This window comes from Bos indicus x Bos taurus, chromosome 12 (assembly GCF_003369695.1).
Source record: "Bos indicus x Bos taurus breed Angus x Brahman F1 hybrid chromosome 12, Bos_hybrid_MaternalHap_v2.0, whole genome shotgun sequence".
Classification (NCBI taxonomy): Eukaryota; Metazoa; Chordata; class Mammalia; order Artiodactyla; family Bovidae; genus Bos; species Bos indicus x Bos taurus.
The window spans coordinates 11,624,459-11,648,973 of NC_040087.1; the positions used below are offsets into that span (position 1 = coordinate 11,624,459).

General features: G+C 40.7%; 1 protein-coding gene across 4 annotated transcripts in view; it reads right to left on the reverse strand.

Moving 5' to 3' along the window:
• Positions 1 to 24,515, reverse strand: part of VWA8 (von Willebrand factor A domain containing 8) — a 401,096-nt gene that overhangs the window by 141,194 nt on the left and 235,387 nt on the right. For all 4 annotated transcript variants that reach the window (XM_027557142.1, XM_027557141.1, XM_027557144.1 and 1 more), the window contains exons 30-35: positions 23,736 to 23,846; positions 22,765 to 22,829; positions 20,126 to 20,251; positions 18,549 to 18,658; positions 17,775 to 17,929; positions 10,976 to 11,171 (exon numbers count right to left, since the gene is read on the reverse strand). In XM_027557142.1, the coding sequence (XP_027412943.1) occupies positions 10,976 to 11,171; positions 17,775 to 17,929; positions 18,549 to 18,658; positions 20,126 to 20,251; positions 22,765 to 22,829; positions 23,736 to 23,846 (763 nt within the window). The remainder of the gene's footprint in view (positions 1 to 10,975; positions 11,172 to 17,774; positions 17,930 to 18,548; positions 18,659 to 20,125; positions 20,252 to 22,764; positions 22,830 to 23,735; positions 23,847 to 24,515) is intronic.

A 24,515-nucleotide genomic window follows, 5' to 3' on the forward strand; every position in this document is an offset into this window, starting at 1 on the left:
TTGAGCTGCATGGGCTGTTTGTATATTTTGGAGATTGATCCTTTGTCAGTTGTTCCATTTGCTATTATTTTCTCCAATTCTGAGGGTTGTCTTTTCACCTTGTTTACAGTTTCCTACATTGTGCAAAAGCTTTTAAGTTTAATTAGGTCCCATTTGTTGCTTTTTGTTTTTATTTCCATTACTCTAGCAGGTGGGTCATAGAGGATCTTGCTGTGATTTATGTCAAAGAGTGTTCTGTCTATGCTTCCCTCTAGGAGTTTTACATCTAGGTCTTTAATCCATTTTGAGTTTATCTGTGTGTGTGGTGTTTGGAAATGTTCTAATTTCATTCTTTTACATGTAGTTGTCCAGTTTTCCCAGCATCACTTATTGAAGATATTCTCTTTTCTCCATTATCTCATTAACATTTCTGATTAGAATGAGAAACCTAGAATGTCCACATTGAATTTGTCCAATGTAGTTTACAAAAGAATAAGAAGCTTGGCATTTGAATTTCCTGTTCGCAACTGAGGTTTTCAAGACGGCCACCTGACAACCTCAACATCTCTCTTATTTATTCAACAAACATGGGTGAGCATCTCTACATGAAGCACTGAGGAAGAGGGGAAAAAGACGCGTGTGGTTCTTGACTTGTCTGAGGAGCCCACAGCATAAAGAAGAAAGTGCCCTTTTTTCTTTTCTTTGAAAAATAGAGGGGTGGGATGGGGTGGGAGGTGGGAAGGAGGTTCAAGTGGAAGGGGACACATGTATACCTATGGCTGATTCATGTTGATGTATGGCAGAAACCAACACAATATTGTAATGTGATTACCCTCCAATTAAATAAAAGCAAAAAAAAAAAATCATTGTGAGCCTTTAGGAACTTGGGAAGGATTCCAGGATGGGAAGCATAGCCCTGTGGTCCTGTGTGAGCTGCGCATCTAGGCAAGAAGTGGTCCTAGGGGGCATACAGGGGCAGGAGGAAAGGAAGGTAGTGTCCAGGGACAGCAGGGGGTAAAGAAAGCCAGTTACTGTGGTAACCGGACCACCTGGCTGAATTGGCCATCCCCAGATGGCCATTCGTATACAGCCAATATGCTTACCGTAAGTCATGCACTGCTGGGCACTGGAAACGCTGCCTGGGATATAAGGTCAGTCTTGGCCAAAGTTTTGCACCATATATCATTTTGACAGATCCTCCCTCTAGGACCTAACTGAAGTGGGTTGAATTATTCATAGACCCTGGGTTCTTTGCCAAAAATGACCAGCTACTGAAGTGGTTGGGATGACTAGCTCTGCCTAGCTAATCAGTGCGTTTGGCCTGCCACTTACACGCTCTCTTCCATAAGAAGTAGCAGGAAGCTGCGCCACCACCACCGCTGCCTTTGGGCTTCCCACGAAAACAAAGTAAGCCAACTTATTTTAAATATCGTTTTTCCTACAGCCTTTTTTTTCTTCCCCCACTGTGCAAGTTAATTCCATGGCATAAAGAGGATGAGAAAATCCAATAGTGGCTCTGTCTGTTTCAGTGAGGAGAAAGCAAGAATGTTATTCTTCATGCTAAAAAGTATTTTCATGCATCAGAAAAGGCAATTAGTGGCTGAAAAGGACTTTAAGGGTGGTGGTAGGTTGCTTCCCAGGTAGCACTAGTGGTAAAGAACCTGCCTGCCAATGTAAGAGACATAACAGATGCTGGTTCGCTGGGTCAGAAAGATCCCAATCCCCTGGAGGAGGGCATGGCAACCCACTCCAGTATTCTTGCCTAGACAATCCCAGGGACAGAGGAGCCTGGCAGGTACGGTCCATAGGGTCCCAAAGACTTGGACACGACTGATGTGACTTAGCACAGTGATGGTGGTAATGGTAAGGCTTGAAAAAAAATCAGAAGTGAAGTCTTCGGATTTGAAAATAAATCCATGTAGAATATATGACTGAATTAAGGAAGTAAAAACCATGGCCAGATTTCCCTCCAAACTTAGCCAAATCCTTGTCTATCCATTTTAAATGTTTGAACACTGTAGAGAGGATGGAGGTTAAGTAAATTTCCATTACATTTGTAATCCAGGTGGATTTAGAAGAGAGGTATAAATTACATTTAGGGATTAGTTCCCTAACGATTAAAGGGAAGTCCTTGCCACAGTGTTCAGAGCACAGTTCCCATGAACAGTGGGGACAGCTTGGAGGCACAGCATCAAGGTTCAGAGGGGGTAGAAAAACTGTCAGGCAAAATAACCAAGAGCATTTTCAGAAGGAAGATGAAATTATATAAAAAATTCACTCCTTCGAGCAATGTAATTTGATGTATATGTGCTCCCTACTGTACTAGGTTTCAAGAACTTCTGTGTTCACAGATTCAAAGATTGATGTGTGCCCTGTAATTGGGGTGATACCAAATCTTTGAATTTATTCAAAGTTCAAACAACGGCATGTTGCTTTCAATCAAGAGTCATTACTTTGTGTTTAAAGAGCTGAAGCCTATGATTTAAAGGGGTGGGGGAAGCTAACATATAACTAGAGGAAAAACGATTGGAAGAAAGAACTAAATGCCCCCCCCCAGCCCCCGCCAATCTGCATCAACCACGAGTTACACCCTCTTTGTCAAAGCCACCAGGAGAGTAGCCTTTACAGCTTCTACTGATTTATTTAATAAAAGGCTTATTCACATGTGTTCCTGACTAATCAGGTGCCTGGACTGTATTTACTTGAAAAAATTAGTTTGAATTATCATCAGAGACCTAAAGGCTCACAGATTGAAGAGTCAAACAGGCTGAAAGAAAAAATCATCAGCCCCAATTCACGCCTCTCATACCTCACTTTCTACTACCAGAGATACTTTCAACTTTATAAACCTGTTTCTTTGGTGTTCACCTTTATCCTTCTGGTACTGTCTTGATGTTTTACTTTTAGGCATTATTCATCAACTTCCCATCATGTAGGATGAGAGTTTAACTCTTTTTCACACACCCCTTTCCCCTGCCTGGGCGTCCCTGGTGGCTCAGTGGTAAAGAATCTACTTGCCAGTGTAGGAGACCCAGGTTTGATCCCTGGGTCAGGAAGGTCCCCTGGGGAAGGAAATGGCAACCCACTCCAGTATTCTTGCCTAGAGAATCCCATGGACAGAGGAGCCTGGTGGGCGGGCTACAGTCCATGGGGTCACAAAAGAATCTGACACAACTCACTGACTACACAAAACTTCCCTTGCCTAACACCCCATTTCCTATCCCCCAATGTATTTATGTGATACCTTGATGCCCTTTGAGTCTTCATATATATATGAAGGTCCGTATTGTCAGAGCCATGGTTTTTCCAGTAGTCATGTATGGCTGTGAGAGTTGGACCATAAAGAAGGCTGAGTGCCAATGAACTGATGCTTTTGAACTGTGGTGTTGGAGAAGACTCTTGAGAGTCCCTTGGACAGCAAAGAGATCAAGCCAGTCCATCCTAAAGGTTGTCAACCCTGAATATTCACTGGAAGGACTGATGCTGAAGCTGAAACTCCAATACTTTGGCCACCTGATATGAAGAACCGACTCACTGGAAAAGACCCTGATGCTGGGAAAGATTGAAAGCAGGAAGAGAAGGGGGTGACAGAGTATCAAATGAGTAGATGGCATCATCGATTCAATGAACATGAGTTTGAGCAGATTCCGGGACATAGTGAAGGACAGCCTGGCGTGCTGCAGTTCAGGGGGTCATAAAGAGTCAGACACGAGTGAATGACTAAACAACAACAACAACAACAATCTCTATGGAACTCCCATTCATGTGCATTTTTTCCCCTCTGGTTAACCTGTCTTACATCAATTTAATTATCAGGCCAATCAAAAAACCTGAAGGGAAGAAGGGAAAAATTTCCCACCCCCACACCAAACTCTAGTCAGGCTTTTCTGAATCCTCCTCTCAGTTAGGTACACACTTTTGGCCTTCTATGTTCATCTAAGCATTGTCCAGTTTCAGCAAGAATAAAGTTCAGCTAGCTTAACCAGAAACCTCAACCTGGATATCTGGCAGAGTTCCTGATCCTCTGCTGCTGCTGCTGCTTCTAAGTCGCTTCAGTCGTGTCCGACTCTGTATGACCCCATAGACGGCAGCCCACCAGGCTCCTTCGTCCCTGGGATTCTCCAGGCAAGAACACTGGAGTGGGTTGCCATTTCCTTCTCCAACGCATGAAAGTGAAAAGTGAAAGTGAAGTCGCTCAGTCATGTCCGACTCTTAGCGACCCCACAGACTGCAGCCTACTAGGCTCCTCCGTCCATGGGATTTTCCAGGGAAGAAAAACCCCACTGGAGTGGGGTGCCATTGCCTTCTCCGTCCTGATCCTCTACCACTTCCCAAATAAAGTCTGATCACCCCGGCCTGCTGCAGCAGGGATCCTGTTAGGTTGATTTAGTCAGAATCCTCCATTACCTCTGATTCCCTCTTAGTAATTTTGCATCCACTCATCCCCACCAACAAAACTGAAGGATCTCTACTACCTGCTTTTAAGACAAACTATGAAGTAGTAATCAAGAGAGTATGGTGTTAATGAGGGGACAGACACAAAGATCAATTGAATACAAATGCAAACTCAGAAAGAAACACACATATGTGGTCAGTTGCTTTTCCACAGAGCTCCAAAGATAATTTAATGGAAAAAGGATAGTCTTTTCAGTAAATGATGTTAAACACTTGACTATTTCCATGAAAAACAATGAGCCTTAATCCACACCTTATACCATAAAGAAAATTAACTTGATCATATACTAATGCATATATACAGAATCTAGAAAGACGGTACCAAAGAATTTATCTGCAGGCCAGCAGTGGAGACATAGAGAATAGACTTATGGGCATGGGGAGAGGGGAGGAGAGGGTGAGATGTATGGAGAGAGTAACATGGAAACTTACATTACCATATGTAAAATAGATAGCCAACGGGAATTTGCTGTATGGCTCAGGGAACTCAAACAGGGGCTCTGTATCAACCTAGAGGGGTTGAGAGGGAGGTTCAAGAGGGAGGGGACATATGTACACCTATGGCTGATTCATGTTGAGGTTTGACAGAAAGCAACAAAATTCTGTAGAGCAATTATCTTTCAATTTAAAAATAAATTAATTGAAAACATTAACCTGGAGTATAAATCTAAGTGCAAAATCTAGAAATATGAAATCTCTAAAAGAAAATGGGAAATTTGGGCCTGTCACCAAAATGGGAGAAAATGTTTGGAAAACATGTATCTGATATATTAGACTTGTATCTAGACTACATAAACCCAAGTACTCAAAAAAATCATTAAAAAGAAAGCAAGTAACCCAGTTCAGAAAGTCGGCAAAGGATCTGAAGAGACATTTCCTAAAGAATATAGACATGAAAAGATGCTCAACATCATGTGGGACCAGGGAAAATGCAGATTAAAATCACAATGAGATATTCAGCAATAAAAAGGAGCAAACAACTGGTACATACAATGTAAATTATTTGCAAACATATAATATTAAGTGAAAGAAACCAGACTCGAGGTGCCTCATACTGTGTGATTCCATTTATGTGACATCCTGAAAAACGCAAGTGAATAAGGGCAGAAAAAAGATCAGTGAGGGGTTGGGGGTAGGGCTTGATGGCAGAGTGGCATAGGGGAGGTTTAGGGGAGATGGAACTGTTCACCGTCAGTTATGGTGATGGTTACACAACTGGATGTGTTTGGGAAGCTCACAGCACTATACACCAAAACAGTGAATTTTACTGTTTGTAAACTGGACCTTACATCACCAGATGGTCAATACCAAAATCAGACTGATTATATTCTTCGCAGCCAAAGATGGAGAAGCTCTATGCAGTCAACAAAAACAAGACTAGGAGCTGACTGTGGCTCAGATCATGACCTCATTATTGTTAAATACAGACTTAAATTGAAGAAAGTAGGGAAAACCACTAGATCTTTCAGGTATGACCTAAATCAAATCTGTTATGACTACACAGTAGAAGTGAGAAATAGATTTAAGGGATTAGATCTGATAGACAGAGTGCCTGATGAATTATGGATGGAGGTATGTGACATTGTACAGGAGGCAGTGAATAAGGCCATTCCCATGAAAAAGAAATGCAAAAAGGCAAAATGGTTGTCTGAGGAGGCCTTACCAAAAGCTGAGAAAAGAAGAGAAGCAAAAAGCAAAGGAGGAAAGGAAAGATATAGTCATTTGAATGCAGAGTTCCAAAGAATAGCAAGGAGAGATAAGAAAGCCTTCCTCAGCGATCAATGCAAGAAATAGAGGAAAACAATAGAATGCAAAAGACTAGAGATCTCTTCAAGAAAATTAGAGATACCAAGGGAACATTTCATGCAAAGATGGGCTCGATAAAGGACGGAAATGGTATGGACCTAATAGAAGCAGAAGATATTAAGAAGAGGTGGCAAGAATACACAGAAGAACTATACAAAAAGATCTTCATGACCCAGATAACCACGATGCTGTGATCACTCACCTAGAGCCAGACATCCTGGAATATGAAGTCAAGTGGGCCTTAGGAAGCATCACTACGAACAAAGCTGGTGGAGGTGATGGTATTCCAGTTGAGCTATTTCAAATCCTAAAAGATGATGCTGTGAAAGTGCTTCACTCAATATGCCAGCAAATTTGGAAACCTCAGCAGTGGCCATAGGACTGGAAAAGGTCAGTTTTCATTCCCATCCCAAAGAAAGGCAATGCCAAAGAATGTTCAGTTGCACTCATTGCACATGCTAGCAAAGTCATGCTCAAAATTCTCCAAGCCAGGCCTCAACAGCATGTGATGTTCAAGCTGGTTTTAGAAAAGGCAGAGGAACCAGAGATCAAATTGCCAAAATCTGTTGGATCATCAAAAAAGCAACACAGTTTCAGAAAAACATTTACTTCTGCTTTATTGACTATGCCACAGTTTGATCACAACAAACTGTGGAAAATTCTTCAAGAGATGGAATACCAGACCACCTTACCTGCCTCCTGAGAAATCTGTATTCAGGTCAATAAGCAAGAGTTAGAACTGGACGTGGAACAACAGACTGCTTCCAAATTGGGAGGGGGAGTATAGTATATCAAGGCTGTATATTGTCACCTTGCTTATTTAACTTCTATGCAGAGTACATGATTAGAAACGCTGGGCTGGATGAAGCACAAGCTGGAATCAAGATTGCCGGGAGAAACATCAATAACCTCAGATACGCAGCTGACAACACCCTTATGGCACAGAGCAAAAAAGAACTAAAGAGCCTCTTGATGAAAGTGAAAGAGGAGAGTGAAAAAGTTGGCTTAATACTCAAGATTCAGAAAACTAAGATCATGGCATCTGGTGCCATCACTTCATGGCAGATAGATGGAGAAACAATGGAAAGAGTGAGAGACTTTATTTTCTTGGGCTCCAAAATCACTGCAGATGGTGATTGCAGACATGAAATTAAAAGACGCTTCTTCCTTAGAAGAAAAGCTATGACCAGCCTAGAGAGCATATGGCAGAAAGTGAAGAAGAATTAAACAGCCTCTTGATGAAAGTGAAAGAGAGTGAAAAAGTTGGCTTACAGCTCAACATTCAGAAAACCAAAATCATGGCATCCGGTCCCATCACTTCATGGCAAATAGATGGGGAAACAGTGGAAACAGTGTCAGACTTTATTTTTTCGGGCTTCAAAATCACTGCAGATGGTGACTGCAGCCATGAAATTAAGACACTTATCCTTGGAAGGAAAGTTATTACCAACCTAGACAGCATATTAAAAAGCAGAGACATTACTTTGCCAACAAAGGTCCTTCTAGTCAAGGCTATGGTTTTTCCAGTAGTCATGTATGGATGTGAGAGTTGGACTATAAAGAAAGCTGAGCGCCAAAGAATTGATGCTTTTGAACTGTGGTGTTGGAGAAGACTTTTGAGAGTCCACTGGACAGCCAGGAGGTCAAGCCAGTCCATCCTAAAGGAAATCAACCCTGAATTTTCACTGGAAGGACTGATGCTGAAGCTGAAACTCCAATACTTTGGCCACCTGATGCGAAGAGCTGTCTCACTGGAAAAGACCCTGATGCTGGGAAAGACTGAAGGAAGGAGGAGAAGGGGACGACAGAGGATGAGATGGTTGGATGGCATCACCAACTTGACGGACATAAGTTTGAGCAAGCTCCGGGAGTGGGTGATGGACAGGGAAGCCTGGTGTGCTGCAGTCCATGTGGTCGCAAGGAGTCAGACACGACTGAGCGACTGAACTGACGGAACTGAAACTGGACCTTAATAAGAACAAATGAGAGCAATAAAATACTTTAAAAACAACACTTTGTTTGTTGTGTGGGGAATGGGGGTGGGGCAAGGGAAGAAGGAAGAGGGAATGTGGTCCTCAGGCTACCGCAGTGTTACAGTGCAAAAGGGTGGTGATGCTGGGTGTCGGCAACAGAGCTGTAGACGAGGGGGCTGGATGTCAGATCAGCTTACCTGGTGGCTCAGCTGGTAAAGAATCTGTCTGCATCTCCAAAGAAGACATACAGATGGCTAACAAACACATGAAAAGGTGCTCAACATCACTCATTATCAGAGAAATGCAAATCAAAACCACTATGAGATACCATTTCACGCCAGTCAGAATGGCTGCGATCCAAAAGTCTACAAGCAATAAATGCTGGAGAGGGTGTGGAGAAAAGGGAACTCTCTTACACTGTTGGTGGGAATGCAAACTAGTACAGCCACTATGGAGAACAGTGTGGAGATTCATTAAAAAACTGGAAATAGAACTGCCTTATGATCCAGCAATCCCACTGGTGGACATACACACTGAGGAAACCAGAAGGGAAAGAGACACGTGTACCCCAATGTTCATTGCAGCACTGTTTATAATAGCCAGGACATGGAAGCAACCTAGATGCCCATCAGCAGATGAATGGATAAGAAAGCTATGGTACATATACACAATGGAGTATAACTCAGCCATTAAAAATAATACATTTGAATTAGTTCTAATGAGATGGATAAAACTGGAACCTATTATACAGAGTGAAGTAAGCCAGAAAGAAAAACACCAATACAGTATACTAACACATATATATGGAATTTAGAAAGATGGTAACAATAACCCTGTGTACGAGACAGCAAAAGAGACACCGATGTATAGATCAGTCTTATGGACTCTGTGGGAGAGGGAGAGGGTGGGGAGATTTGGGAGAATAGCATTGAAACATGTATAACATCATGTATGAAACGAGTTGCCAGTCCAGGTTCGATGCACGGTACTGGATGCTTGGGGCTGGTGCACTGGGACGACCCAGAGGGAGGGAAGGGGAGGGAGGAGGGAGGAGGGTTCAGGATGGGGAACGCGGGTATACCTGTGGCGGATTCATTTCGATATTTGGCAAAACTAATACAATATTGTAAAGTTTAAAAATAAAATAAAATAAAAAAAAAGAGAAGGAGAATCAACAATAAAAAAAAAAAAAAGAATCTGTCTGCAGTGCGGGAGACCTGGGTTCAATCCCTGGTTTGGGGAAATCCTCTGGAGAAGGGAAAGGCTACCCACTCCAGTGTTCTGGCCTGGAGAATTCCATGGACTGTATATAGTCCATGGGGTCGAAAGGGTCAGACATGACTGAGTGACTTTCACTTTCACTTTAAAGGTTGTATCAAAAAGAGATGGCAACTGATGACGGGATAAATATGGAGGATGAGGGAGAAGTATCAGGGCTGATCCCCAGGTTTCTGGGTAGAGGAGCTGCACTGAATTTTGGTATAGAATTTCTTGTCATTCCTGTGGTGCTGTCATGCCTCTGCATTTTCACGTGGACTTCTCTCTTTCAGGAACAACTGCTTCATTGATTCCCTCCCATTCATCTTTCAAGAATCAGTTCAGAATCACAAACTTGGGTTGTAAGCCTCTCCTTTGTGTTTATAGGTCACCTTGTGAATATTCCTATTGCACTGAACAGCAATTGTCAGTGCATTAATAAAAAACATTCTAAGGAAATGGCAATTTATTTGGAAGGAACTAATTATAACATTATCACATAACCAGGACTTTTTGAACCCAGTAATAGATTATCACAGCAGGTTTAGTGTTATATTTATGAAGTCCACACTAATGTAATGAATGTAAACACAGGACAATATTACTGCCACTAGGATGCAAATGAAAGTCAGCGGCTCAAGGATCAACCATATTCATAACTATCCTTTACAGTGAAAGCCAGTGTTGTTCAGTGAGAACGGCTATGGCCTTGGGTCGGAAGACGCTGGCACAAATCTGGGCTCTGCTGTCCACTGATGGGGTGACCTCAGCAAGTTATTTCACCTCTCTGTATCAGTTTCTCTGCATACGAATTTGAGAGTACAGAATGAAACAATGGGACTTTGAAAATTAAATGAATTTCTATGAGGGAAAGTGACCGGTGCAGGAACTGGCACATGTTATGCAGTAAGAAAGGTAGGTTGACTTTGAGAGCACTGGGAAGTGAATAAGACTGGCCTTTAGTCACAGGAGTTTAACACAAAAGTCAGGCCCTATATTCTATGCCTTGTGTGTGCGTGTGCAGTCACTTCAGTCGTGTCTGACTCTTTTCACCCCTATGCTCTGTGGCCCGCCAGGCTCCTCTGTCCATGGGATTCTCCAGGCAAGAATACTGAAGCTGGTTGCCATGCGCTCCTCCAGGGGATCTTCCAGACCCAGGGATCCAACCCATGCCTCTTCTATCTCCTGCAGTGGCAGATGCGTTCTTCACCACTAGCACCATCATTCTACGCCTTATGTTCTAATAACTTTTAAGTCTCTGTGAAAACATGGTCTAAGTAAGGTTACTGCATAGACTGCAGTGCCAATGAGTTCTAACAGCAGAGGGTACAATCATGCGCTGTAACAAGTTTAGTGTAAACGTTCTGAGCACATGTAAGGCTTTTTAGCTACTAAACTGTTAGAATTATTCGTAAGTATAGAAAGATAATGATAAGTTAAATGTTCCTATCAAAACCAACTACCTTTGACTACCATGATAAATTAGGAATTGTTAAATCTCTTACCTTTTGGGTAGATGTCTTGTAGAGGGACTTCTCCTGGGGGCAAAATCCTGACTATCTGATTAGTATCCAAAAGAGTCACACAATTGCTCTGTTTCGCGGTTCCACTTTTCTTCTTTCCTCCATAGAATGTTGTATCAGTGACTCTTGATTTACTCAAAGATGATGGCCTTTTCCAAGAATAAACTTCACTAGGTGACTAAAAGGAAAAAAGAGAGATTCAAGCACTGAAATACTATAAACTACACTCACAACTTTTACAGTGCAGTCCTTTAAGCAGATGCCAGTGGTAAACTTATATTCCACAAACATAAGAAAATCAAATTATTCTTTAACCTTTCTTAATGCAGAAGATAGTTCCTTTATTTATAATCATAATTTTCATACAAGTGTAAAGTATACAATGTATTTTTTTATTTTGAAATGAATTATAACTAAAATGAGGGAATATAAGAGTATAGTTGGGCTTCCCAGGTGGCCTTAGAAAGAAGCTGCCTGCCAGTGCAGGCAACATAAAAGACCTGGATTCTATCCACAGGTCAGGAAGATTACCAGGAAGAGGGCATGACAACCCACCTCAGTATTCTTGCCTGGAGAATCCCATGAACAGAGGAGCCTGGTGGGCTACAGTCCATAAGGTCACAAAGAGTTGGACACGACTGAAGAGACTTAGCACAACAGTATCAGTTCAGTTCAGTTGTTTAGTTGTGTCTGACTCTTTGTGACCCCATGGACTGCAGCAAGCCAGGATTTCCCGTCCATCACCAGCTCCCGGGGTTGCTTCAGTTCATGTTCATCGAGTCAGTGATGCCATCCAACCATCTCATCCTCTGTTGTCCCCTTCTTCTCCTGCCTTCAATCTTTCCCAGCATCAGGAACTTTTCCAGTGAGTCAATTCTTCGCATCAGGTGGCCAAAGTATTGGAGTTTAGCTTCAGCATCAGTCTTTCTCATGAATATTTAGGACTGATTTCCTTTAGGATGGACTGGTTGGATCTCCTTGCAGTCCAAGGGACTCTCAAGAGTCTTCTCCAACACCACAGTTCAACAGCATCAATTCTTCTGTGCTCAGCTTTCTTTATGGCCTAACTCTCACATCCATACATGACCACTGGAAAAACCATAGCCTTGACTAGATAGACCTTTGTTGGCAAAGTAATGTCTCTGCTTTTTAATATGCTGTCTAGGTTGGTCATAACTTTTCTTCCAAGGAGCAAGCGTCTTTTAATTTCATGTCTGCAGTCAACATCTGCAGTGATTTTGGAGCCCAGAAAAATAAAGTCTCTCACTCTTTCCATTGTTTCCCCATCTATTTGTGATGAAGTGATGGGACTGGATGTGATGATCTTAGTTTTTTGAATGTTGAGTGTTGAGCCAGCTTTTTCACTCTCCTCTTTCACTTTCATCAAGAGGCTCTTCACTTTCTACTGTAAGGGTGGTATCATCTGCATATCTGAGGTTATTGATGTTTCTCCTGGCAATCTTGATTCCAGCTTGTGCTTCATCCAGTCTGGCATTCTGCATGATGTACTCTGCATATAAGTTAAATAAGCAGGGTGACAATACACGGCCTTGACGTACTCCTTTCTTAATTTGGAACCAGTCTGTTGTTTCATGTCCAATTCTTACTCTTGTTTCTTGACCTGCATACAGATTTCTCAGGAGGCAGGTAAGGTGGTCTGGTATTCCCATTTCTTTCAGAATTTTCCACAGTTTGTTGTGACCAAACTGTGGCGCAGTCAATAAAGCAGAAGTAGATGTTTTTCTGGAACTCTGTCACTTTTTCGATAAACCAACGGATGCTGGCAATTTGATCTCTGGTTCCTCTGTCTTTTCTAAATCCAGCTTGAACATCTGGAAGTTCATGGTTCACGTACTGTGGAAGCCTGGCTTGGAGAATTTTGAGCATGACTTTGCTAGAGTGTGAGACGAGTGCAACTGCACAGTAATTTGAGCATTCTTTGGCATTGCCTTTCTTTGGGATTGGAATGAAAACTGACCTTCTTCCAGTCCTGTGGCCACTGCTGAGGTTTCCAAATTTGCTGGCATATTGAGTGCAGCACTTTCACAGCGTCATCTTTTAGGATTTGAAATAGTTCACCTGGAATTCCATCATCTCCACTAGCTTTGTTTGTAGTGATGCTTCCTAAGGCCCACTTGACTTCGTATTCCAGGATGTCTGGCTCTAGGTGAGTGATCACACCATCGTGGTTATCTGGGTCCTGAGGCTCTTTTTTGTACAGTTCTTCTATGTATTCTTGCCACCTCTTCTTAATATCTCCTGCTTCTATTAGGTCCCTACCATTTCTGTCCTTTATTGTGCCCATCTTTGCATGAAATGTTCCTTTTGTATCTCTAACTTTCTTGAAGAGATCTCTAGTCTTTCCCATTCTATTGTTTTCCTCTATTTCTTTGCTTTGATCACTCAGGAAGGCTTTCTTATCTCTCCTTGCTATTCTTTGAAACTCTGCATTCAAATGGTATCTCTTTCCTTTTCTCCTTGGTGTTTCGCTTCTCTTCTTTTCTCAGCTTTTTGTAAGGCCTCCTCAGACAACCATTTTGCCTTTTTGCACTTCTTTTTCTTGGGGATGGTCTTGATCACTGCCTCGTGTACAGTGTCCTGAAACTCCATCCATAGTTCTTCAGGCACTCTGTCAGATCTAATGTCTTGAATCTTTTTGTCACTATTTGCCACTTTGGCACAACACTATAGTTAATTTAAATAGCTGCAAGTAACTAAATAACTATTTTAAATGGAAAATGCTGAGTGCATCCACTAACTGGCGTCAGGAACAGTATCACCATTATTTCTCAAGCACCTTGGAGGCCCCCTTCCCAATCATGTCTCTTTCATCTCTCCTAGACATTAACTCTCTTGGAATTTTTTATTATTTTTTTTCTCTTGCTTTACTTAATTTTTTTTCAAAACGTATCTATTTATTTGGCTGTGTCAGGTCTTATTGTCCCACTTGGGATCCTTTGCTGCGGTGAAAGGACTCTCTAGTTGTGCAAAGGCTCAAGAACTCATGGGCTCAATAGCTCCGCGGCAAGTGGGATCTTAACTCCCCGACCAGGGCTCGAACCCTCATCCACTACATTGCAAGGCAGACTCTTAATCACTGGACCACCAGGCAAGTCCCTCTTGCTTTACTTTAAATTTTTTACCATATATATTTATCCTTCTCTACTCTCAAATCAAAGATATTCTCCTATACATTTGCTAAACATTTTGAGGTTTTTCCTCTCACTTTTAATTCCTTAATCCCTAAGGAAATATTTTGTAAGTGGTATGAGGCTATGATCCATGCTCATCCTTTTTTGTCCATGGAGAGTAACTGTCCAAATATCATCAACCTTTGCCCACTGATGAGCACTGGTATGGGAAAGCAGTTCCGTATGCGTATGGATCTATCTGTTTCTAGGCATTGCATTGTTTCACTGTGTATTTTTCTACTCCTGTGGCCTATGCTACATGGTCTTAGTTACTTAGGTTTTATAATAAGCCTTGAAATTTAGAGGGCAAGTACCTCTGCCTTTTATTCTGGTTCTTCTTCAGAAAGGTCTTATTGTTTGCCCTTTCTCTTCCATAAGACTGTGAGAGTTGATTTGCGTTGGATTTGCACTGCATCCTTGTCAGTACTTGGTATGTCCTGGCACTTAGTCCCTCAGTGATGTCTGACTCTTTGCAATCCCATAGACTGTAGCCCACCAGGCTCCTCTGTCCACAGATTCTCCAGGCAAGAATACTGGAGTGGGTTGCTATTTCCTTCTCCAGGGGATCTTCCCGACCCAGGGATCCAACTCGAATTTCCAGCGTATTCTGCATTGGCAGGGGGATTCTTTATCCCTGACTTAGTGGGACTAATTAACCACTGAGTTAGTGGGACTTTCTTATGCATAATACTTGGTACTTGGTATTGTGGGTGTTAATTTTTTTTTAAATTTTAGCTATTCTAATAGGCAGTAGGGTAGTAGTACTATCTCATCGTGGTTTTAATTTGCATTTCCCTAATGACTAATGAACATCTTTTTATATACTCAATTACCATCCTTTTATCCTCTGTAGTAAAGAGGCTGTCCAAGTCTTTTGCCCATTTTTTAAAAAATACATTCACCTCCAATTTTATTTTTATATCTACTTAAATACATTGAAAACCATGAGTCCACTCAGATGCATCCAATTCCTAACCAACCTCTACAGGACTCATTCTAGTTTTCTTTCCTGCTGCATCTGTAACTCCCTTCTCAAACAGAGAGAAACCTAGACTTCATTATCTTTAACACAGTTACTTTTTTGCTGAGTTCCACTGTATATGACTCAGCTCCTATCTCCACCACTAACTTCCTCTTCCAGGCAAATGCCCCCTGCACTCTGCTTGGTCCTTATAGCCTGCACTGAGCTACGTTCATGCATCAGTGAAGTCTTCACCTCACTGGGGCCCCCGCATTCCACACCAGCCTGCCCCTTCATGGTGATGCCATTCATCCTGGCTGGACCTGACTCCCATCACCAGCTGTCCCTCCCTCCCCCACTATGGATATCTTTTTCACCTGCTCAGGCTCTGACCTCTGACACCTCACACAGGTCCTCCCTTTGCTCATTTTTTATACTAGATTATTTGTTTCATCACTCTTGAGTTTTAAGAAATCTTTATGTACTTTGGATACCAGTTCTTTGTTGGATATGTGATTTGCCAATATTTTCTCCCAGTCTGTAGATTGTTTTTTAATTCTCCTCACAGTGTCTTTTTACAGAGTGGAAGCTTTTGATTTTGATGAAATTCAATTTATTAAAATTTTTAATGGCTCACGTCTAAGATGCTCAGTACAGTGTTTAGTAGAAGTGGTGGTAATGGGTATCCTTGTCTTACTCTTGATATTAAAAGGAATGCTTTTAACATTTCACTTTTGAGGGTTCACTAAGACACTTGCTAAAGATTTTTATGGCCATTTGATAGTAGGATAAGAAAATTATAATAAGTTTACAATAATTCAGGTGCCTCTGATAATGCTGTAAAACGTTAATAAGAGATGACATACCCTTTTGTTGATAGTTTTATGAAGAGTCAAATGAAAATTACATAAAGGCAGAAAGACACTGTGGTATAAAAAGACATGAGTTTGAAGGCCAGTCATTCTTGAGCTCAAATCACAGCTTCCTTACTCAATATCTTTGTGGCCTGGGGGAATAGATCCTCTCTGTTTTTATTGTTTCATCTATAAAACCTTGTGGAATTGTCATAAAAATTAATGATCATGTATGAAAGGGTTTAAAATAGTGCAATGCCTGGCTTGTATTGGGGGTCTCAAAAATATGACTGCTCTCATAAAATGCTGAAAGGTTGTCTAACTGACTCTAATCCTTCATTAAACAAAAATTCATGAACATCTTCTACATGGTGGGTACTAAATACAGGGAATAGAGCTTTTAATTTAACAAGGTCTCTAGCCTATAATCTACAAAGGACTTCTAGAGGGTCAATACTAACATTACCTTATACTCAGCTTTCTTACCTTTTTACAGTGACATTATATTTCTATGTCAATTTCTTCAATCAAAAGACCAATTTTTTAAAACAGCTCCACCTTCAGAAAAGCAGATCCAGTATTTTCTCTACTGACCCCAGCAAGCATTTGTGGCAAGCATATTAAACACAACTCTTCATTTCATCAAGCCTGCTGTATTCCAACAACATGTTTCATTTTCAGTTATATAACCCACAGCAAATGTTTTTTGCTTGATAATTAGGCAGACATATGGCAAAGTCCTAAGCCACATATTATCCACTGGGTTTTGGATTTCAAAAGTCTTAAACCCTGAAGTACTCATCATTCATTAATCACATCAAAATTTTGAGATATGCCAGACTGGTGTACTATTAAGCAGAGCCAATATTTTATCTTTAAGTGATTCTATCACTCCACCTAAAAGCTACAAAGAAAATTATGAAAATTAAATATTTAATCAAAACACACAGAGCTACATCTAAGGTTATTAGATGGCAACTTGGACTGAAATAAACCTATTTTATCTTCTCACATTTCCTTCAGGGGAAGATGGTGCCTGTTTTCTTGAAGTCGATTACAAACAGCCCCTTCTTTATAATAGTAAATAATAGCAGAAGGATCCATTTAAAAGCAAATTAAATTGAGACTACCAGCATTATAGTATAAGCTGGATGCTGCAAAGATATAAGTCAGAGCAAAACTCAGTGGAAAGTGAATTGTATTCATGAGTGTTGAAAAATTTCATCTACAGTAATGAGGTTCAACATATTTCCCCTTAAAAGTTCTAGAAGAAATGTTACCTCGTTAGTCTCAAATTGTCCCTCTTGACAGGATATAAAGTGACTGTCAGTAGGTTACGTATATATCTGCCCCATGAACTCTCATGTATGAAGAATATTAGTTTTCCTTTACTAAATTATATAGTTGCATTACATTTGAAATGTTAATTTTTAAAAAGCAATGAACCCATATAGAATGCATTTTTAAATGACTGGTCTCGAAAATGAATGTTGATCGGAAAGTGAAAGTGAAAGTGAAATCACTCAGTCGTGTTCGACTCTTTGCGACCCCGTGGACTGTAGCCCACCAGGCTCCTCTGTCCATTGGATTTTCCAGGCAAGAATACTGGAGTGGGTTACCATTTCCTTCTCCAGGGCATCTTCCCAACCCAGGGATCAAACAATGTTTACCAAAAAATCATTCCACTTTTAATTACCCTCAAATAGGTTTATAAAGCTTAGGCCAAAGTGAGGGGAAGAAATAGTTACTCAATAATTTAAAAAATTTAAGCTTACCATGAGATCTGGGAAACCAACAACAACTGTAGCATAACTATTCTTATCTGAGAGAATTCGGTTTGGAGAGGAAATCTTTTGTCCCACAGCTGAACTCAGATTTTCAGATGACAGTTGATCACTTGAAATTGTATGAGGTATGCTGCGGTCTGTTTCTGAAAAGTATCAGAGAAACATTAAACACCATATGCCCCTAAATTGCTCCAGGAATTAATTTTTGCAAGATTTCATTCTCACCAACTCAAACAGAAAAGCATAAATTAAAAAAGAGAAAATGCTTTCAATTACACTCATGGCTTTTTGTCTGAGAAGACTCAGTTTTCACATCTTGGTATCTTCTCATTTACGGAATTCAAATTTTTATTAGCAATAAAGATTAATATTGACAGTACTGCAGAAAGAGGTAAAACTGACCTGGTTGGTTAGCAATGGTATATTTTAGATTTTTTTCCTTAAGTACTTTTCACACCACCCCCAAAAACTGTGATGAATAAAGTAGAAATTCTGATGTTCTGTGTTAAAAAGAAATGATGCAATCCTAAAATAGACTTGAAACCTACATATATATAAACATTCTGACTTGTCAAAAATATGCAAAGACAGAACTTAAAAGATGATGGATTCTTCCTTACTGTTTCTAGGGCAGTGACTAAGTTTTCTCTTCTGTATAAAGTTAACATATGTTGATTTAACTGTATTTAAATGATCCTAGAGGAGAGTATGTAATCAAGCGGGCACCTGCACAGCCGCATACATACAGAGCACAGTACTTACCTTGCATGACTCCAAACCCTGGGCTAGGAAGCTCCTCCTGCAACACATACAACTGGCAAACCCCACTGTCCTTAGATTCGATGTGTGCAGGTGTAGTTAAAAGATATTTCCTGTAAACAAACAAAACACCTAAGTGAATGAACAGTCTTTCCTTTTCTCATAACTGTGAGACCAGACTAGGAAAAATCAGAGTTTTTCCCTCCCAGGGCCTCTTTTTCATACTGTGAGTATAATCTGCAGTTTCAGAGTTTTATCGTGAATTTAAAAAATAACTTCTTAACGCTGTATAAAGTTGTTGCTGTTGCTCAGTGGCTAAGTCGTGTCCGACTCTTTGTGACCCCACGGACTGAAGAACGCCAGGTTCCTCTGTCCTCCACTATCTCCTAAAGTTTGCTCAGGTTCATGTCCACTGAGTCGGTGATGCTATCTGACCATCTCATCCTCTGTTGCCCCATTCTCCTTTTGCCATAATAACAATGCAGTCATAAATGTGAACTAAAAACCTAACGCTTCCTATAAGAGGAAAGGCTAGTAAAAAAAAAGAAAATTAAAAAAGCAACTCGAAAGAGACATTCCATACCATCATGGAGCCTGCTGTTAATATGACTGATCAGCCAGTAAGAGGGAACTCGGCCTCAGATTTGTGACCAGTACCAGCTTCCCTGGTGGCTCAGCAATAACGATCTGCCTGCAATGCAGGAGACGAGGATTTGAGCCCTGGGACAGGAAGATCCCTCGAGAAGGAAATGGCAACCCACTCTAGCACTCTTTCCTGGGAAATCCCATGGACAGAGGAGCCTGGCGAGATACAGTCCTTAGGGTCACAAACTTAGTCGACTAAACAACAACAAGGGACAGAAGCCCTCACTGCTACAATTCCCTTGCTTTACTTATTTGTGTAGTTGCCAAAACAGGGATGTATAAGTAGCTGGGAATCTTTTGCATCAGGACACTTCTGCTTGTCCGCAGAGGAGCAGAAAATCTGCATGGGGCCAGGAAAAGTGACGCACGAGGGAGCAGACCTCAAGACTTACTGTGTACCCTAGTTACGCTAAGCGCACAGAAAGTCCTTTCATCAAGAAGTGCACAGTCCAGTGGAGGGGGCAACACAAAACACAAACATAACCAAGTAAGAGCAGGCAAGAGGAAGCGAAGAAGAAACTTCTCAGGGGTGCAGTCTGTGAAGTTCCAAAAATCAACGGCATTTGGGTGGAGACCATGGCCCTTTGAAGAAAAGATGATCGGAAAATCTATTTTGAAGTACTGGCAAGAATACAGAGAATACAGTGAAATGCTTGGTGTGCTAATAGGAAAAAGCCCAAAGAAAGATGGATAAATATAAAATATTATAAAAGTCATTATGCTTTCACTGTTAATTTCAAGGTCATCATCTGAAACAAACTTTGATAATTTACACTATGAAGCGACATTTCAGTGACATTTAAATTTTCCCCTCCCCTCTTCTTTCACCTGCCAAATACAGAAATGTTAAAAGACAGACACAGGAAGACAGAGCTATAGATAAGGACGCTGGAAAACCGAGCACACTCCATGAGGTACTGTGTAGATCTACTCACTGATTTGTTTTACTCTCCACCAGAAGCCATTTGTCTTCTGCTACGAGAAAAACCGTCTGGAGGTTGATGGGAAGCGAGATGGTGTGAGTTCGCCCTTCTAGAACATCCAGCACAGCGAGGGTGTTCCTGAAAAAAAGAAAAGAAAAAGAAAACTCTGTGAAAGGAAATGGTGAGGATATTGGTTGAGTAACCATAGCATAATCATGATATATTGGGTGTCCCTGGTGGCTCAGATGGTAAAGAATCTGCCTGCAGTGCATAAGACCTGGATCCGATCCCTAGGTTGGGAATCATGATATATTACAAAACCCTAAAAACAATATTTTTAAGACTAGATGATAACATAGAAAAATGTTAGTTGAGAAAATAGAGATATAAAACACTAAACTATGTAAAGGCTTCCATAAGATTTAAAAATGGGAAGTCACAGCCACTATGCTAGTAGTCAGTTTATCTAATTCTGAGCACTGTTTTTTTATGTGTGTTTTTCAATGTTCTGCAATGTGGGATAAGGTACTTTTAGAATAAAATAATACTAATTTGGTTACATTTAGTTTACAGTAAGCCAGAGTAAAGCACCTGGCTACCAATGCAGGAGACATACAGACTCAGGTTCTATCCCTGGGTCAAGAAAATCCCCTGGAGAAAGAAATGGCAACCCACTCCAGTATTCGTTCCTGGGAAATCCCATGGACAGAGGAACCTGGTGGGTTACGGGCCATGAGTCGCACAAGGTCAGACACGACTGAAACAACTTCAGTTCAGTCGCTCAGTTGCGTCCAACTCTTTGCAACCCCATGAATCACAGCATGCCAGGCCTCCCTGTCCATCACCAACTCCCGGAGTACACTCAAACTCATGTCCATTGAGTCGGTGATGCCATCCAGCCATCTCATCCTCTGTCACCCCCTTCTCCTCCTGCCCCCAATCCCTCCCAGCATCAGAGTCTTTTCCAATGAGTCAACTCTTCCCATGAGGTGGCCCAAGTACTGGAGTTTCAGCTTCAGCATTAGTCCTTCCAATGAACACCCAGGACTGATCTCCTTTAGGATGGACTGGTTGGACCTCCTTGCAGTCCAAGGGACTCTCAAGAGTCTTCTCCAACACCATAGTTCAAAAGCATCAATTCTTGAGCGCTCAGCTTTCTTCACAGTCCAACTCTCACATCCGTACATGACCACTGGAAAAACCATAGCCTTGACTACACGGACTTTGTTGGCAAAGTAATGTCTCTGCTTTTGAATATGCTGTCTAGGTTGGTCATAACTTTCCTGCTAAGGAGTAAGCGTCTTTTAATTTCATGGCTGCAATCACCATCTGCAGTGATTTTGGAGCCCCAAAAAATAAAGTCTGTCACTGTTTCCACTGTTTCCCCATCTATTTCCCATGAAGTGATAGGACCAGATGCCATGATCTTTGTTTTCTGAATGTTGAGCTTTAAGCCAACTTTTCCACTCTCCTCTTTCACTTTTCTCAAGAGGCTTTTGAGTTTCTCTTCACTTTCTGCCATAAGGGTGGTGTCATCTGCATATCTGAGGTTATTGATATTTCTCCCAGCAACCTTGATTCCAGCTTGTGCTTCTTCCAGTCCAGCTTTTCTCATGATGTACTCTGCATATAAGTTAAATAAACAGGGTGACAACATATGGCCTTGACGTACTCCTTTTCCTATTTGGAACCAGTCTGTTGTTCCATGTCCAGTTCTAACTGTTGTTTCCTGACCTGCATACACATTTCTCAAGAGGCAGGTCAGGTGGTCTGGTATTGCCATCTCTTGAAGAATTTTCCACAGTTTATTGTGATCCACACAGTCAAAGGCTTTGGCATAGTCAAAAAAGCAGAAAGAGATGTTTTTCTGGAACTCTCTTGCTTTTTCCATGATCCAGCGGATGTTGGCAATTTGATCTCTGGTTCCTCTGCCTTTTCTAAAACCAGCTTGAACATCTCTGAGTTCATGGTTCACATATTGCTGAAGCCTGGCTTAGAGAATTTTGAGCATTACTTTACTAGCATGTGAGATGAGTACAACTGTGCGGTAGTTTGAGCATTCTTTGGCATTGCCTTTCTTTGGGACTGGAATGAAAACTGACCTTTTCCAGTCCTGTGGCCACTGCTGAGGTTTCCAAATTTGCTGGCATATTGAGTGCAGCACTTTCACAGCATCATCTTTCAGGACTTGAAATAGCTCAACTGGAATTCCATCACCTCCACTAGCTTTGTTTGTAGTGATGCTTCCTAAGGCCCACTTGACTTCACATTCCAGGATGTCTGGCTCTAGGTGAGTGATCACACCATCGTGATTATCTGGGTCATGAAGCTCTTTTTTGTACAGTTCTTCTGTGTATTCTTGCCACCTCTTCTTAATATCTTCTGCTTCTGTTAGGTCCATACCATTTCTGTCCTTTATCGAGCCAATCTTTGCATGAAATGTTCCCTTGGTATTTCTAATTTTCTTGAAGAGATCTCTAGTCTTTCACATTCTGTTGTTTTCCTTTATTTCTTTGCATTGATCACTGAGGAAGGCTTTCTTATCTTTCCTTGCTATTCTTTGGAACTCTTAGCACACAGTAAAATTAAAGGAGGAAAGAGAATGGACAGAAGAAAATCACAGTTTAAACCCTCTACAGCAAAAAACTCACCCTTTTTCTTTGTAGAACACTAGCCAGTTTTTGTGTGAAAACTCTTTACACATTTTGTAAGTTTCCTAAAGACAAGAAAAAACAAAATATTCACATTAACTGTGATGGATGCAATCACGTCTCTTCAGCTGCTTTTCCTTAAATAAAGTTCTTCAATGTGTAAAACATATAATTCTCTGAGAAGCTACCCCTCTTCATCCGTTCCAAGACTCTTATGGTAACATGGATTAAAATATATTTTAAAATTCACTGTGAACTATGTACTAAAACATTTTTAGGATAATATTTAAAAAAATAATGCCAAATCTGATTACAAGTAAACATGCTATCTGGTGATTAACTGTGATGTTTGTACCATAGTGTCAATACATAGGAAATATTTTGTTTCTTAGGTTTGGATCTATTTATGACATTTAAAATATCTCTTTTTTTCATGGCATTTTAAGACCTATAAGCATGCTATGTTGTCCAGGGCAGAGGGTAAGTTCTGTTTTATATCCATTACCTTTTTCTGAATGGCAGAATAGACTCCCTGGGGTTGGCCAAAATGTTTAATTACTAGTTTATTAAGCTAAAATATTTATTTATCTTGTAAATACAACCAGATGTTACACTCAAAGGTTCATTACATAAATTCAAAACATTAACACAGACCTGGAAAGCAGGTTAAAGTGCCTGCATGATTAGGGATTTGTCATGAATATCACACACAAATGGCTCATGAAGTCCTATGATTATTAGTTCAAATGTTCCTGCGATGGATACAAAAAGAACACTGATACTTAGTTATACGTCTATCTACGTCTACCTACTTGTATCATATTAAAATTCACAAGTGCCTAATAAGAGAATTCTTTTGTGCATTATAGCAAACAGAAGGTGCCACAAGGGGAGGGCAGGCATGCATTTTTACAGTTAGAAAGCTACAGAAAACCCTTGGCAATTTACTGGGCAGGCTGGGTATTCCTTACAGCTTCCTCCTTGTTCCACCAGGAAGTTTTCTTCATTGTAAATTCTTCTGAAGGTAGGATGAGACGGCGAAGGGCTTGGCTAGCGGGATCCAGCAACAGGATGACATTGCTCTGGAAATAAAGAGAATAGTTTTTTTTTTTTTTTTTTAAAGCAGCAGTCCCTTGGCAGCCTGGAAATAAAGGCTATTTAGTGATAAGTAAACCAAAGGTAAGATGACAATACTGAAATATTTAAACGACTCCATAAAAACACTAAGTGATTTTCCATAGTACAGAATTTAAAGCCTTCCATGGTTTAATGAGGATATTTTTAATTATGTAAGGCAGACTTTCTTCTTTGAAGATTTTATCTTAAAACCATCCCCTTGTAAATATAGGCTAGGTTTAACCATGACTCTGTTTTATTATGTATTAAGGAGGAAATTTAGACATTTGATCATTTTTAAAAGTCTGTTTACTTTTATCAAAATTACACTTAAAGAATGTGCAGTTAAACCAATACAACATTGTAAAGCAATTATCTTTCAATTGAAAAAAATTTTTAAGTGATTTACAAAAAAAAAAAAAAAGCATGTTGAAAAACTCTCCTACACTATGCATTCAATTGTCTGATGATGAGAGGGACTATGCTGTTAGTTGTTTGGCCTGAGGAATCATGGTGCTGGAGAAGACTCTTGAGAGTCCCTTGGACAGCAAGGAGATCAAACTAGTCAATCCTAAAGGAAATCAACCTTGAATATTCTTTGGAAGGACTAATACTGAAGCTGAAGCTCTAATATT